The sequence below is a fragment of the Coregonus lavaretus genome (assembly GCF_964263955.1).
Source record: "Coregonus lavaretus genome assembly, chromosome: 4".
In the NCBI taxonomy this organism is placed as follows: domain Eukaryota; kingdom Metazoa; phylum Chordata; class Actinopteri; order Salmoniformes; family Salmonidae; genus Coregonus; species Coregonus lavaretus.
In genome coordinates, this window is record NC_139991.1 from 4,497,450 (window position 1) to 4,514,138 (window position 16,689).

The 16,689-nt window shown below is 41.9% G+C and overlaps 1 protein-coding gene across 4 annotated transcripts; it reads right to left on the bottom strand.

Annotated features, from left to right (window-relative positions):
• Window positions 1–1,914: 1,914 nt before the first annotated feature.
• Window positions 1,915–14,060, bottom strand: LOC311128180 (ubiquitin-conjugating enzyme E2 Q2-like). Of its 4 annotated transcripts, none has more exons than XM_084160187.1 (14): window positions 13,991–14,060; window positions 13,439–13,686; window positions 12,213–12,317; window positions 8,309–8,431; window positions 7,334–7,390; window positions 7,000–7,140; window positions 5,920–6,004; window positions 5,744–5,804; window positions 5,428–5,518; window positions 5,289–5,347; window positions 4,982–5,030; window positions 4,782–4,877; window positions 3,736–3,802; window positions 1,915–3,482 (listed from the first exon to the last, which is right to left on the bottom strand). In XM_084160187.1, exons 1-14 carry the CDS (start codon window positions 14,046–14,048, stop codon window positions 3,451–3,453), a joined length of 1,272 nt encoding a protein of 423 aa, XP_084016313.1. In that variant the 5' UTR covers window positions 14,049–14,060; the 3' UTR covers window positions 1,915–3,450. The 4 variants fall into 4 exon arrangements, with proteins under 4 accessions (XP_084016313.1, XP_084016311.1, XP_084016312.1 ...); XM_084160185.1 differs by having other exon boundaries at window positions 6,985–7,140; XM_084160186.1 differs by having other exon boundaries at window positions 7,000–7,143.
• Between the last annotated feature and the right edge of the window lie 2,629 nt (window positions 14,061–16,689).

Here is a 16,689-nt window from a genome sequence, read left to right on the forward strand (position 1 = left end):
AGAATTCTTTATTCATAAACTTGATGCAAGTTTACAAATTACTGTACATGGTCAAAATTACCCTTGCAATGAAAATGGTTTAACCAAAGCTAACAGTGCATTACTTTATAACCCATCCAATCGGCCATCACAAAATGAAGCCAGAAAAGCAACCCATAATTAGTTTCAGGTCTCAAACAAAATCTCCCAAAGCACTGGGTTGTTAGTCAGAGAGACAACTTGGTCTGGATCTGTATAAGAGAAGCTGTAATTCACTGCACAACTGACATTAGAATACAGACATGGGGCCTTCCACTGAGTTAAAAGCCCATTTGATGAACGCTCTGATGGCACAGGGATTTAAACTGAGTTGGAGTCCTGCTCTGGGGTGGAAAGAATAGTATAGTAGTCCATTTGTTTCCAATCTCATACTTCTAACACACAGGCGGGACGTCCATAAGTGTTGGAGTCTGCCTTTCTGCTATTGTTAACCTTTAGAACTAACCTGGTCTGGTGAGAGTCAGTCCTACATGAATCTATAAAAAGGAATCTGTTCCCAGAGACTGCATCTACAGACCTGTGCGAACTAATATAGATGAACTGTCCTGTCTACACACACACACACACACACACACACACACTAGTCCCTACAGAGTGAAAGTACTTGCTGAGATATCTACATGCAAAAGACTACAACACCAGAGGTACAGGATGAAGATGTCCTAGATTAGAAACACCCATAAAGACCCAGGACAAAAGGTTAAATTAGCTTAAATGGGTGAGATAAAGCGTTGGTTCACCTTCCTGCATCACAAAACTGATCTGATGGATTGAATGGTATATATAGGGGGGCCTATATCAAGAAAGAGCAAGCAAGCATGCCCGTCCCATCTCATCACTCCACCACACCCTGCTTACCACTAGTCTTACCAGTGACTACCACAAAGAAAGATATTCAGACAAGCCAAATGCAGAGTGCGCAGTCCAATGGTTACTGCAACGGTTACTGTAATTATATGAAGGGAAACAAATTTAGAAGTAAACAATAGTAATTGAAAAAAATATATATATACTTGCATCTTGTGACATTTGTGAAACAATCCCTTGCTAAGTCAAGTGTGCAGTAGCTATGTATTCCTGAGTTTGCTTCTCTAGAGAACACACAGGGAGGGAGGGGGTTTCTAGCCGGGGCATGTTCACAATGAGGTCAGCCATGTGGGAAAGCAGTGGAACACTTGGTACCAACACCTAACGTCTATGACAATGATCAACAGTTCTCCATGTGTTGTAGACATATTGTAAGGAAGTCAGTCACCATGTTGGGTGAACAGTATTAAACCTCTAAATGAGTCTTCTTCAGTGTGGTCAGTGCCACCATTTTGACAGAACGCGATGCATTGTGGTATACAGCTGGGGTGGCTGACATTACAACAAATAAAAGGTAGATGGAGCTTAATTATACGCCCATTATTAGTATATTTCACAAGGGTGACAGTTCTGGTTGAGGTTAGTGTGGTGGGCTGACCTACAGTATTGAACAAAAAAAAGCTGAATATTTACTAGGAACAAGCTGGTTCCTATGCTGGTTTTTGCGACAACAGACTTCTAACAATGTGGATAATATCCACACAAGAAACACCCATTTATGTGTGTAATAACATTCAATCAAATGCATCACACAGTATTCTGCATATTATTCATATAGCTAAGACTTGGCATGCTCCAGGTTTGACAGTGCTGAGGATGGTCATGAGTTAGGGGTTCATGACCCCTCTAAAAAAGGTTCCTTCCATCACTGACAACAAAGATCATGAGGGGGGTCAGGTCATAGGTGATACAAAACAAGGTACCAGAGAGGGGAGGCAAAGGATGGAAATCAGTGGGCATCAGTCTTTTGTCAAAGGCATTACTACACACCTTAGTCAGACCTGAAAATGTTTTTTGGAATCAACAAATATTTTATTATTGAGCATGTGGTATGAAGTGAAGTCCACTGCAGGCATGAGAGGCATGGATGGGTGATATGGGAGTGTGAACAAGCTAGTTAGAGGATGGATTCAAATTAAGCAGGGGACTGCACTGAGACGTTTTGAAATTATTGTGTGTACATATTACCTCCTAACCATTGTGTGCATAGCCTTATTAAAAGGATCATCAGGTTTGTGTCACCGGGGAAATTAGCCAGCATATCTGGAATGCCAAAAAAGCACCACCGTGTCATTGAGTAAAAGGAATGGTGTCACTTTTGAACATATGAAACCACTAACAAAATAATGCAAGTACTTCAATTTATACAGGAAAACAAAAAACAATAGTAGTCACTATGCTTACATAAAAACATGGTTTAAAGGTGTTCCTTTTAACTTCTGCAAGAGTATCCATGAAGCAAATGGTTTGTTATCCTACGTCTGAAATACACCTTGAGAAATGTATGCCCCTGCTATAGCCAGGGCTATACTAACGCAGTCTCTGCCCGCTCGGACCCCAAGACCCACACAAGGTTACGTTAAAAACAATTAAATCCATTCTCAGAAATACAACTTTACAAGTATACATGTGGAGTTAAATTCAACTACATTACAGTGATTAAATCCAACCTGCCTTTGCTAAAGCCTGGTCATATCTCTGTATGCTGCCGATAAAAGCCAAAAGCAGCCTGAGAGGAGATTGGCTGGGCGGTGGTGGAGGAGGCAGCGGCCTCCACCTCTTGTGCTCAATAGGATATCCTCCATTAAGCGGTCCCAGTCCCACCTTGGTCAGGAGTCTATAACTCTCCTCTCTCCATTCAGGGCCTTTGGCTTTTGTAGACCAGGAGTTTTTAAGGAAGCTAGCCTCAGGAGGACATTTTATTCCAGAAGGATGAATCTTGGCAATATACAGATACACAAGCAAACATGACAGAGGCCATCCATGGGGAGTGAGGTGGTGCTCATTCCCACCACCAGCGTTTCATTGTCCGTCCCAGCCTCCACTGTCACAGGGGAAATGTCACCGGCCTTTCTCTGTTCCAGTCTGTGGCCAGAGAATCTCAGCCCCAGTCATGTGACTGACAACAGACAGCTTCAGTTGCTAGCAAAAGCCATGCCTCAACCTTGACCCAAAATCACAGGCAGTAAGTAACCTCTTCTTGCCCAGTGTAGGATTTAAGGGAGTTGCACAAGATATGGAGTTCATTCAATGCTCAAGGGATTAGGGTGGATTATAACAGAGGAAGAAAACAGAACGAGCGATTGCACAAGTGAGAGAAGGATAAATAGCGAGAGGGTAGATCCCCTATTGAGAAGTGGATAAGGTGGTTGGTCAGTGAGGGGGTTTTAACCATTGGTTGTTTGGTTCTCATGGTCACAGAATGGGTGGAATTGGCTTGGGATCAAACTCCCAATGAAAACTCCAGTTAGAGAGGGAAAAGAAAAGTATGGGGGGGGAAAGGTGTTGACATGTGGTCTCAGTAGAGGCATGGCAACGCTCCTCTTACCCATCCTCCTTAGGGGGAGTGTACCAGCCTACAAGGATCAGACAAGAGACAGTGCACTCAGACATACTGGACAAAACACTGAGTCAATTCATCTTAGACAGTAGGATTGATCAAACAGTTGGCTGTATTTTATCTTGACCTATGAACAATCACTATAGCTGCCATATGAAACCCTCTTGGTGCTTGTAATATTTTCCTCAACCACTGACTGATGCATGGAGGGATGTACTATCAAGGTCAAATATGATACAAGATGTTTAACTGGAGAAGGTAACACTCACCATTCTTTTCATGGATCTGGACCAGGGACTTGTATGACTGCTGTGCTCTGGCAAGATTGTATTGGTTCTGAAACAAAAACAGGGCATATATTCAACTTCAGTGCTTATGAATGCCCCAAGCAGTGTAAAGGTTCATTTATATTGGGGAGACCATCACATACATGCGAATTAGTTTGGTGAAGTCAGACCGCACGGTAGATGCCTTTGTATCAGCTTCCACCAGAGAATTTTGCCGCCCGACCTGTTTTCATGCTACTTTTGCGCGCATCGCGGGTGACCATTAATCACATCGTAATAAATAGATTGTCGACCATGTGGGGAAAATTTCTGAGGTGCTGGGTCTATTTTCTCTGATGTGGGTGTATTAAATTCAGCTTAAAAGTCGAACTGGTTCTTATAAGGCCAGAGTTGTATCAACCCGGTAACAGAAACATTGGTATTCTTATATTTTTGATTAATAGGTACATTTTATTAACCATACCTACCCAACTATAGTAACCTCAGGACAGTTATGATAAACACTTTCATTAGACAAGATTTGACATCAACATAGCTGAGTATCAAGTCTTTCTTTGGTGTACATGGTTACATCCTAACTTTTAAAGAACTCAGAGATTCTCACGCAGCAGGGCCCAAGATTCCTTGAAACTGCCCAGACTGCAGCTTTTCTATAAATATCCCTGTCATTTGGTCTGCTCCAAATTCTACTGGGAGCCCAGAGCCAGATTAGTGTGACCGTGCTGAGAGAAGAGGGAGAGAGAAATGACAGCATGAAGTGAACTCATGTGAAGCTCCAGCATTAAGAGATCAGCAGCATGGCACTGTCCCAGCGGCGCTAAGTAACAACGTCCTGTTTAAATGAAGTGCTGGGGGCTTATAGTGATACCTCAGTTCCATAGAGCAGCTTGGACCAGCAGGCCACACACAAACACAGCAGGGAGCTCACCCCTCTATCCATGTCAGAACACAGTGTCAATAAACCCTGTAGTATGCATCATGTTAACACATTTCAAAGCTCTCTGCCCCCTTAGACAAGCAATGCTTACCTTATTGGCTCCAAACTGCACTCTGGCTTTTCCCTTGACTAAAGTGGCGTTGATCTGCATGATTACAGACTCTATGGAATAGGCACTGCTCCAGCCCTGAAATCAAGTGACGATACATAATCAACGCACTAGCTTTTACCTCCACTGAGAAATAACAGTGGACAAGTTATGAACTGACATTCAGAGGCATAAAAACATACCTGCTTTGTGAGAAGCTCCATGCACAGGGCACCCCCTCCAAGAACATAACTTAGAAGACAGCAGGTGAAAGGAAAATATTAGAATATGTAGATATAAAGGTGATCAAAACGCCACAATAAATCTCTTATCCACAAGCACAGATTCTCTTTTAAGGGAACTGCCACTTTTCACTGGCTGTTGACAATCAGTCTAGACCAGAAGAGACCGCCCTTCCTTTAAGGTTAAGTGAGGGGAGCAACTCCGTCACAGTGGAAACACCGCAGAAAAACAAAACCATTCCACTCATACGCAGTTTACTGAACTCACCCTCCAGACAGCACAGGAGAAGCCACCCGTACAAAGGGTGGATCAAAAGGGAAATTATCCTGCAGGTTGAGCACAAAATAGCATTAAAATGAGAACTCCCAAATTGTCTTTGCTTTCTAGTATCAGCATTCGTACTTACTTTATATGAGAAGTTTAGCAGAATGTAATCCATTCCCTCCTTTTCCTTTAAAACCTGCAGGTCACTGTGTAGGGGACTATCTGGATCTACCCTGTTGAGCAAACAGAGCGCATCATAATACATCAGTCACATGCTATAATTATACAGTACTGTCAACTCCTATGGTAAAAAGGCCTAGTGCAGAAACAAAAGAGCAGTGAATGCTATAAGGCATTATCCACCCTCATCCTGAGATCCAGGCTTCCTGTTAACTGTGACTTAAGTGTTCCTCCAGTCTAAACCACAGTATTTTGTCTCCCCCCCTTTAGTTACTTACGTTCTCAGCTTGACGTGCCATTCATACAGGCTGTCATTGACCAGCTCCACTGAATAGATACCTGGAAGAGAATGCATAGTCTGGTAAGTGACATTCTGAATCAAACTGTCAATTTATTGTATTTTTTGGCACCATATCTGAAGAGCTTTCTAGTGCTGCTGCAGTGAAGTACGTACCCATCTTGTAACTCTGGGACCGGTATATCTCCCGGAGCTCCTTCATGAGGCGGTCTGAGGCCTGCACTGAACCAGACACTGCACCCTGCAACACATAATACACCCAGGGTAATACACTGATACCCAAACATACAGCACATTCAACGATTGGGGATAATAATGCACATAGATACTGTGACCGCAACGATTAATTCAAATGTTTACATTTCCAGCTCAAATTTTTACATTTACATTTTTAGTCATTTAGCAGACGCTCTTATCCAGAGCGACTTACAGGCGCAATTAGGGTTAAGTGCCTTGCTTAAGGGCACAGACAGATTTTTCACCTAGTCGGCTCGGGGATTAGAACCAGCGACCTTTCGGTTATTGGCACAACGCTCTTACCCACTAAGCTACCTTTAGAAAAAGAAAATCTACAAACTCCAATAAAAGAACAGTTATTGTTCAGCATACAGAGACAAAATGCTTCAGAACTAACTACTTGGCAGTATACAGTTCCCTACAATAAATGGGGAGAATTTCACAGGTTCCATAGCAAGGCTCTCATCTGTGATAATGATAGATTTGAAGAGCAGAGCCAGTGAATGCAGCAGGGACTATGGAGGATGAGAGCAGAGTAAATAATCTGGCACAAACAAATGTGTTTATAAGTCTCTCGGAGCTACTCAGGGGAAACGTCTGAATTCCACAGCAACAATTAAGAGAGCTATGGGTAAATGTTAGATAACATGATTACTATCAGAATGACTAATCACTGTCATTTAGTCTTCGCAATCCATGTTGATTATGTCCTTGTTTACAAATTGGAGTCCTAAACCACATAATCTGGGTGTACTTCTTTGGTAAGAAATTCCCTCAGAGTAAAACACTGATGGAAAACAAATGGAAAATACATTATATTCAGAGCCACCTGAAAAACTGGTTAGATGCATGCATAATGGCTATATCATAAAGGGTCACTCTAGACATCCCAGTATAACAGTGCTGGGTCCAGCAAACTGTTTAGGCCTAACTACAGAGATATTCCCCATGCATCCCCCAAAAGCGTATGAAAAGTCACCTTACCGAATGAGCACTTACGTTCAAGTGGTCCTGCCTCTGGTTCTTGCGGATCTTCTCCAGGATGGCCAGGTTCTCCTTCTCGATGCCGTCATCCTCAGACTTCTTCCCATCCACTGGCTCCTCCTCTTTCATCTCATAGTGGTCCAGGTCTTCAATGTCCTGCTGGCACAACACAATGACAAGATAAGAGCATTAGAAGACATGTTTTACTTCAAGTTAACACTTGCAAATATGTGTGATTGGTATTGACTAGTATCTAATCGAGCTTGACGTCCAGCATGGCTCAGCTCATATCAGCATAGTGCAGTGCAGCGCTATATGTAATGACGTTTATTTGGAAAGAGATAAAGACCTCTCCCATTTCCTCTTCTTCCTCTTCCTCGGACGTGACCTCGTCTGTGACCCCATGCTAAAGAAACAGAGAGAAAGATGAGTTCACAGACTTATTCCTAACATGCCACACTCAGTGACACCAATTGCTTTAGCAAGTTATACGTCCGCCTGAAGTCTGGTAACAAAAAACTCCCCATAAATGCAGAGATATTTGTAGGAATGTTCTGAAATGTGCAAAACCAGTAACTGAGTTTCTGGGTAGTCAGAAACAACATTCCTCTTGTCTTGCATAGCACAACAGTGCCCCCCCGGCCTCCTTTTTTTATTTCAGCCCAATAATCAATGTTTGAGTTTAAAAGCACAGCTGTACAGGCTGCTACTACTTAACTACTCTGCTTCAGTAATTCAAATTCCTCAAGTAGGCTATATGAGGCTATGGTTGTGTGTTCATTGGTCATGAGGTTCATTATTGGTCCCATGTAGCTCAGTTGGTAGAGCATGGCGCTTGCAACGCCAGGGTTGTGGGTTCGTTTCCCACGGGGGGGCCAGTATGAAAATGTATGCACTCACTAACTGTAAGTCACTCTGGATAAGAGTGTCTGCTAAATTACTAAAATGTTAAATGTAAATGCTAGCACCTCCCACTGACCCTGAGCACAGGAAGAGTATTGATTCCATCCCCGGGACTCTGCACTAATCATTAATGTCTGTGCTGAGGGACTGTTTCAGGACACTATTAGGTTCTTCATGCAGGTTTTTAAACCCTTTCATTAGCTAAGTGTCTTCAATCTCCTTCATGGCTTTGACAATAAAATTGAACAAAGGGATTAGGCACATGACTCACTTTAGGTATGTGAAAAGAGACGGTCTTCATGAAAAAGCCTCTAAATGCTTATTTTTCACTTCAATGCCATCCAATGGAAAAATATATAGGCCTAGCAGTCTTTGAAAACCAGTATACATATATATTTGAGGGGACATTTGGCGTCCTTACCTTTCGGTCTTGTCCTACAGGGCCGGCAGGGAGGGGCTGGTCCAGCATCTCTACATCTGGGTGCTGGGGCAGGTTGTACAGCCGACACAGGTCACAGATGAGCCGCTTCAGCTGCTGCAGGAGCTGGGGGACCGAGGGACAGTACCAGCAGGCACAGTTAAGAGTTAGGGAGGACAGGCAGGCAAGGAACAGGTCAGCAGCGCTAGATAACACAGCACAGACATGTCACAGATACAGTGCCGTGAAAAAGGATTTGCCCACTTTCCGATTTTTTATAATGAATGCTATCAGATCTTCAACCAAAACCTAATATTAGATAAAGGGCACCTGAGCGAACAAATAACACGAATTAAATACTTATTTCATTTATTTAATAAACAAAGTTATGCAACACCCAGTGCCCCTGTGTGAAAAAGTAATTTCCCCCTTACACTCAATAACTGGTTGTGCCACCTTTAGCTGCAATGACTGCAACCAAACGCTTCCTGTAGTAGTTATTGATCAGTCTCTCACATCGCTGTGGAGGAATTTTAACCCACTCCTCGATGCAGAACTGTTAACTCAGTGACATTTGTGGGTTTTTGAGCATGAACTGCTCGTTTCAGGTCCTGCCGTAACATCGCAAATCGGGTTCAGATCTGGACTTTGACTAGGCCATTCCAAAAATTCAAATGTGTTGTTTTTCAGCTATTCTGATATAGACTTGATTGCGTGTTTTGGACCATTGTCTTGCTGCACTTCAGCTCAGACAGCCTGATATTCTCCTGTAGAATTATCTAATACAGAGCACAATTCATGGTTCCTTCAATGATTGCAAGTCATCCATGTCCTGAGGCATCAAAGTATCCCCAAACCATCACACTACCACCACGCTTGACCAATGGTATGAGGTTCTTACTGTGGAATGCAGTGTTTGGTTTTCACCAGAAAAATGAAGTCTACATCAGGCTGAAAAGCAACAAATTGTATGTTTTGGAATGGCCTAGTCACAGTCCAGACCTAAACCCACAAAGGTCACTGAGTTAAAGCAGTTCTACATGAAAGAGTGGGTCAAAATTTGATGCGAGAGACTGATCAACAACTAAAGGAAGCAGTTGGTTGCAGTCATTGCAGGTGGCAGTCATTGCAGGTGGAACAACCAGTTAGTGTAAGGGGAAAATTAATTTTTCCACACAGGGCATTGGGTGTGGAATAACTTTGTTTATTAAATAATGATAAAGTGTTTATTTGTACACTTCTCTTCCCTTGATCTAATATTAGGTTTTGGTTGAAGATCTGATAACATTCAGTGTAAGAAATATGCAAACTCAGAAAATCAGAAAGGGGCAAATACTTTTTCACGGCATTCTACCTCCACCACGGCATGCCCTCAGAGACAACATGAAAGGTAAGATTTTGTCAGGGAATGTCAGACACCTTAGCAACAGTAACATAGGGCAGAAATGTGTACCTCTGCAAGCTTCTCAGTATTGCTATAGAAGAAACGTATTCTACTGAATGTAGGCCTGGTCCATACATGGTGAAAATGTTGTACAATGCAAAGAGAAATTCTAACCACCACAGATAACTTTGATAAGAGTACTATAAAAGCAGATCTGGTGGCCTACAAACAGAACATGCAGTGTGAGTAAGTAGGCTAAGTCAAAGAATGTATTTACAATGCAGAACAGTCCTATTACGTATGTATGACTGCTAGGGCCAGGCAATGAAGTTATATATACCGCAACCCTTTACAGACATAGAACGCAGCTACAGTAACATGTCAATAGCGACAATTGGTAACTTTTCAGACAATTTGAAAAAGAGACAGAATTCTGCTCCGGCATAAAATGTAATGTATTTTTTCCCTAACAACAATAAACGTTGCCAATTGATGTGCTGCTGTGTTTTTTATGCTGCGTTTTATGGTATGGTAGAAAAATTTGTTTTATTTCTACTAAATGTCTTGGTAAGTCACAGTATTTAACAAACCTTAAAGTACTTTTTTAGGAGATATTGGTCTGCGTGCAGGCAGCAGCTCAAGATTATTTGATTGACAGTTCTGGTTGCCTAGTGATGGACATTAGTCCCACTTCAGAAGCCTCATTCCTTTACAGACATGTAAAATGCCTGCTCATGTCTCCAGAGAAGGTTTCGTGTTGGCATTTAAAAATATGTAGTGTAGCCTACCCTAATAGACAGACAAACATGCTGTAGCGCTTTCAAGGGGCCACATTCCATTATTTCTGAAAAGGGTTATCGATAAAGGATACCGATAGCCTACTGTAATTTCAAAAACAAAGACTAGGCTACCCCGTGCTCGTAAGACTGGCCCGAAGATACCTCCATCCCGGCGACACACAAAATGTAGGGTAATTGAGGTAAGACAGTAATTCTTCTCATAAATGATGCATGTATGAATTACACATTGACACATCCAGCCCAAAGCGAGAGGTATAAAACATACTTAGTAGGCTAGTCATCTGAGCAGGTCTTTAAAAGGGATAGGGCTTAATTGCCAACTCTTGCACTTTTTCTACTTACTCAGAGTCAGATGAACTCATGTGCAGTTTGAAGGAAGTTGATGGTAGTTTCGCAAACCATTACTAACTAGCATTTGCACTAACACAAGTTAGCAACTTCCTTCAAACTGCATGCAAGAGATATAAAAAATGGTATCCATGAATTCATCCGACTCTGGGTAAGTAGAAAAAGGGCTTAATTGCCAAGTCTCCGCTGCTAAATAAATATAGGGGAAACCCTGGAGAACTGCTTGGCATGAAAATAGTGACCTCAATATTCACATGACAAGGCCCTTTGGCCTGCTGAATCTCTCTGTGTCACTGTGGCAGTGTGCCTGTCAAAAATATCCATCCCTCCAGTTCCCCATCAGAGGCACTCTTGAGACTTATGCCAAACATGACAGAGGGCTGTCCTATGATGTTGGAGTGACATGAGGGTGACTTCAAAACACTGTTCAATACCTCAGCTGTCTAACAACTGGGACTAAGGCAAGAGGAAACAGGCAGAGAACCTGTCCTGCAGCAGAGTACAGCCCTGAATTAGTCTGACATACATCTCCCTTTAACCTCCAACACCACTTGGAACAGCAGTATGAAATAGCCTAGCTGTCACTCAACTCTCCTATCAAAACTGCTCTACCCAACAACACCAAAACAGGTATGGTTAATTAGTCATTAGAAGAGATGTGATTGGCTGAAAAACAACATGTTTCTCCTGCTCCGCATAACACTTAGTCAAAGTTGATTTGATTACTATTCATTTCGTATAATATGGTTGTTTTACTTTGGATAAGAGCATCTGCTAAACAACATTTTAATTGTAAACAAATACTGGAAATATAGTGTCATAATCCAGTTTCATTATCTGAACACTGGGAAGCCTCCTTCCAAAGCCTTCACATAATAGATCAAAAGCTGGGATTGAAATGGAAGTCAAAAGATGATTTAGAACCACAATTATCTGCCTGCTTTTGATGGAGCTTGCTCAGCAGGACGGCATTGTAACGTCATAATGCACAGAGAATGCTCCTGCTGAGATACAGCCTGGCCCCTTAAAGGCACTGCTAGTTTAGGTAAACTGCCGTTTTCGCATGAGGACGAAAAGGACAGTGTTCCGTAAAAACTAGCAGTCGTTCAATCTTCTCGGTGTAACAGTTAAGATAATGGGACAACTCAGAGTACCACGCATCTCTCATCCCTGGATTGAGGTACGTTTTCCTAACCATATCTCGCTGACCGCTCGTGTCTTAATCTACACAGGAATGCTGCCCAACCAAGTGCTTGTGATGAAAGAACACAGAATAGATAGACGTTACTAAACATTAAATAAGATGCAAACTGTTCATAAGAAAACACTCCACTATCAACTGTTAGTTATACTAGTTGTAGGGCTGAGATCTTACCAGGGTGCTGCCCTTTCTGACATCCTCCAGGCGCTCCAACACTTGTGTCAGGCTCGGGTCATCAGAGTCCACAAACCAGATTGGAGGTGTGGAGGGGTACGACTCCTGTAAGACATGGGGTTCAATGAGGATGAGAGAAAAAAAGAAACAAAAATAATCAGCATTATAAGGCTGAGAAATGTGACAAAATTGTTTGGAACAATAACCTAAAAATGAAACAGGAGTGTGACATGGACATGTCTGAATCATAAAATCTGGGAAATCTCAAGAGTCCTTTTAAACTGACAAATGTAAATCGCTGATTACTACTTTACATTAAGCTAAATTAATGTGTTGTGTGATGGTGGCCATTTCACATTTCTTATAGAATGTTAACTAGCCAGGTAAGAGCACTGAATTCAATCAGTATGCTGGTCAAACGAATGTAGTTATCTAAGCAAATTGGACAATACAAACCAACAGCATCCAGCCAGCTAAAAGCTGAGCTGGCAGATCACGGTCTTTTGACAAGACCAGAAGCTGTTTCTTTGACAAGTGATGCTTTTGAATCATGCTAGCTAGCAATTATTTACTGACGTCATGAGTATAGATAACTTAGCATTAAGTTAGTGTTATCAGTGACAGCTGACGGGCTAGAGCTTATTGCGTTGATCATGAAGCATGCAATCATAACAACCACTACGTTAGCTAGCTAGTTAAATTGTTTAACAATCAACAAACGTTAGTAAATGCGGAAGTGTAGATGGCTAACGTTAACAACGTTCATCAGTGACGCAGAGAGCATGCCTAGCCTAGGCCCTAGCATAATGTCATGCCAGTTTTCAGGATAACTCTTTGGCTAAAATCAACAAGACTTGTTTGTCTCTCAGTATATTAGCTAGCTAGCTAACGTTAACTACAATAGTAACACGCACATATTTTGACTCTTACTACTACTAGAAACAAGTCAGCTACCGTTAGCTAGCTTGCTAACATGCAAATATTGGGACTCCTACTAGAAACAAGTCACAAACAAAAACATTGCTTAGCTAAAGTAGCTAAATGATAGCTGGCTAACGTTCGACTAGCCACAATTCGCAGAGTGTTTCTTTAGCTATCTGTCCGTCCGGTTGTTCCGCGCCGCCACGCTAAAAAAGCTACGTGTTCTGAGCTAACCATAACTAGCTACCGTTAGCTACCTACTTAGCTTCAACTAGCTAGCCATGTAGCCTCGTTTCCTTGCTTACCGTAATGTTGCAATGTATAATCAACGGTTTTTCTCCAGTCACATTAAACTGACAGTTTAGCTCATCCGGCTTCCAGTCAATAATTCTGAAGCGTTCGTGGTTTGGATCAAAAATGGACTCCAGAAACTTCAGTTCGGCCTTCAGACCCGAAACCGACATCTTCCACGCATCTCCGGCTGGGCCGCTGGGGAGGGAGGGGGTGAAGTCGGGACTAAAACTGCAGCCACGCAGTCGAGTCCAAATCAAGCCTTTTAAAACAACGTAATGTGAATGTCAAAGTGCCTTCAATACAGGTTAGCTAACAAGCCACCTATGGAAACCAGCAAACAGTTAGCTCAATAACAACGCCTTGATTACTCGTCCGTTGTTGTCTAGCTAGTGTTGTTGATGTTAGCCTTCTGATAGTACAATTTTAAAACCATACAATGTGGCTTGGTTGAGTATTTACAGTTCCTTCAATTAGTTGCTTATTTGTTTCGCCTGTCAACAAACAGATCATGATGATACCCGCAGAGTTTAAAACCAACGCAGGCACTGTGTGTCGTTGATCACCGGCGCTCAACTGTGATTTCTTCTGGGGTTTAAAGATGGCGTTTTCCCGAGCCTGCATCCAGCGCGTGCTCAGTTGAATAGGGGCGGAGGTTTGAACACCAAAATATAGAAAAAAAGAAATCACTTAGACAACTTTGAAACATTTTGTCACAACTGTCTTTCTGTGTGGTGACAGTTAACCGTCCTTACCTGGAGCATATTGTCAATAAAATTGTAAACGTGTAGCTGGCCAAAGGTAGTCCTTCTCCAGGTGGAAGTTTAGGCCAATAAAAACATATTTATAATTCCATTGATGACAAGGTGAACCTATGGAAAACTAATTGGATTGGCTTGCTAATGAGAGAGCTGTCTGTGACTTTTTAGGGGGTCTTTAATTCACCGTTGGACATCATTTTTGTTGACTGACTTGTTGAGAATACACTACAGTTGTTTGTCCAACATTATTGTAGCTATGCCCTTGCACCAGAAGATGTCAGTGTACTACTCTTTTTTAGTTACATGTTTTTTCCTCTAGCCTTTAGCAAGGGATAAACTGAACTCAAACAGTAGCTTCTCAACTTAACAAAGCATCATGATGTGATGATGATCATTACACAGCACTCTGATTCCCTGCATTGTAATTCTCCATTTAGTCACACCAACTCCTCATGACACCAACTCCTCCCATAAATGGACAGTGAAAGAATGATAAACCAGGACTTAATTATTGGGTGATGGTAGTCTGATCAACAGCTAATTATGTCTTACAGTCAGTGGTGTAAAGTACTTAAGTAAAAATACTTTAAAGTACTACTTAAATAGATTTTGGGGGTATCTGTACTTTACTTTACTATTTATATGTTTGACTACTTTTACTTTTACTTCACTACATTCCTAAAGAAAATGAATGCTTCACAGGACAGAAAATGGTCCAATTCACACACTTATCAAGAGAACATCCCTGGTCATCCCTACTGCCTCTGATCTGGCGGACTCACTAAACACAAATGCTTTGTTTTTAAATTATGTATAAGTGTTGGCGTGTGCCCCTGGCTATCCGTAGATTTAAAAAACAAGAAAATGGTGCCGTCTGGTTTTCTTAATATAAGGAATTTTAAATGATTCGTACTTTACCTTTTACTTTTGATATTTAAGTATATTTTAGCAACTACATTTACTTTTGATACTTAAGTATATTTAAAACCAAATACGTGTAGACTTTTACTCAAGTAGTATTTTACTGGGCGACTTTCACTTTTACTTGAGTCATTTTCTATTAACGTATCTTTACTATTACTCAAGTATGAGAATTTAGTACTTTTTCCACCACTGCTTACAGTCAATATAATAGTAAATATGCTTGTGACAGGCGCAAGTGATATGATATGTGAATTGTCTACTGCAAATTTGGATGGGGCGGCAGGTAGCATAGCGGTTAAGAGCATTTGGCCAGTAACTGAAAAGTCGCTGGTTGGATTCCCCAAGCCAATTAGGTGAAAAATCATTCAATGTGCCCTTGAGCAAGGCACTTAACCCTAATTGCTCCTGTAAATTGCTCTGGATAAGAGTGTCTGCTAAATGCAGCGAGCCCCTTTCAGTTCATGTGTAAGGATGGCAGCTGTGTGAGGCTGAACAGAGGGGGGTCCAGTCAGAGGAGAAGAAGATGAGAAAGGCCTCAAATTCAGCTGGACAACCAGGATGGGATTCATTGAGCATGCCAAACGTTAAAAGTAAACAGTCAAGGCCATCCCTGAGGAGTGAGCCTGTTACCGGTAGATCAGCGAGTGCAACTGACTGAATGAGGAGAATGCAGTGCTGTCAGCTCCAATAACACCGTCACAAGGCCTGCCCTGCAGCTCAAGAGAAAGAAACTTTCCTATGGCCCTTCTTCACCCCAAACAACTACCCAGGCAACAGTCATGAGCAGACTAAACGTCTGAGATGTTACATTTAGACCAAGGTGATTTCCACATAACCCAACTATGTTTTGGGTTTATTTCATTTAATAAAATGTACATTTAAATTCAGAAAATCATTGAAAGTTGTCAAAATTATATAGGCTCTGTTCCCCTATGGAAGATGGACTTTCCACTTTTCAGCAGCAACTTACACTGATTGTACAAAACATTAGGAACATCTTCCTAATATTGAGTTGCACCTCATTTTGCCCTCAAAACAGCCTCAATTCGTCAGGGCATGGACTCTACAAGGTGTCGAAACCATTCCACAGGGATGTTGGCCCATGTTGACGCCAATGATTCCCACAGTTGTGTCAAGTTGGCTGGATGCCCTTTGGGTGGTGGACCATTCTTGATACACACGGGAAACTGTTGAGCGTGAAAAACCCAGCAGCGTTGCAGTTCTTGACACAAACTGGTGTGCCTGGCATCTACTACCATACCCCGTTCAAAGGCTCTTAAATATTTTGTCTTGCCCATTCACCCTCTGAATGGCACACATACACAATCCATATCTCAATTGTATCAAGGCTTAAAAATCCTTCTTTAACCTGTCTCCGCCCCTTCATCTACACTGATTGAAGTGGATTTAATAAGTGACATCAATAAGGAATCATAGCTTTCACCTGGTTTCAGGTGTTCTTAATGTGTTGTACACTCAGTGTATGTCGTCATTCATTTTGTATGTTGACCCACTACAAAACTAGAGTATATTGGCCACCAGATGGTAGTAGACACCAACATTATATTCCATAAACCTCA

Bases quoted from the DNA above. Each gene is read 5' to 3' on its own strand.
- LOC311128180 (XM_084160184.1), bottom strand. From the start codon at position 14,048: ATGCAGGCTCGGGAAAACGCCATCTTTAAACCCCAGAAGAAATCACAG. The intron at 13,687-13,990 runs GTGATCAACGAC...TTGTTTTAAAAG, and splicing joins GAAATCACAGTTGAGCGCCG to GCTTGATTTGGACTCGACTG. The intron at 7,144-7,333 runs GTCTTTATCTCT...GTGTTGTGCCAG, and splicing joins AAGAAGAGGAAATGGGAGAG to CAGGACATTGAAGACCTGGA.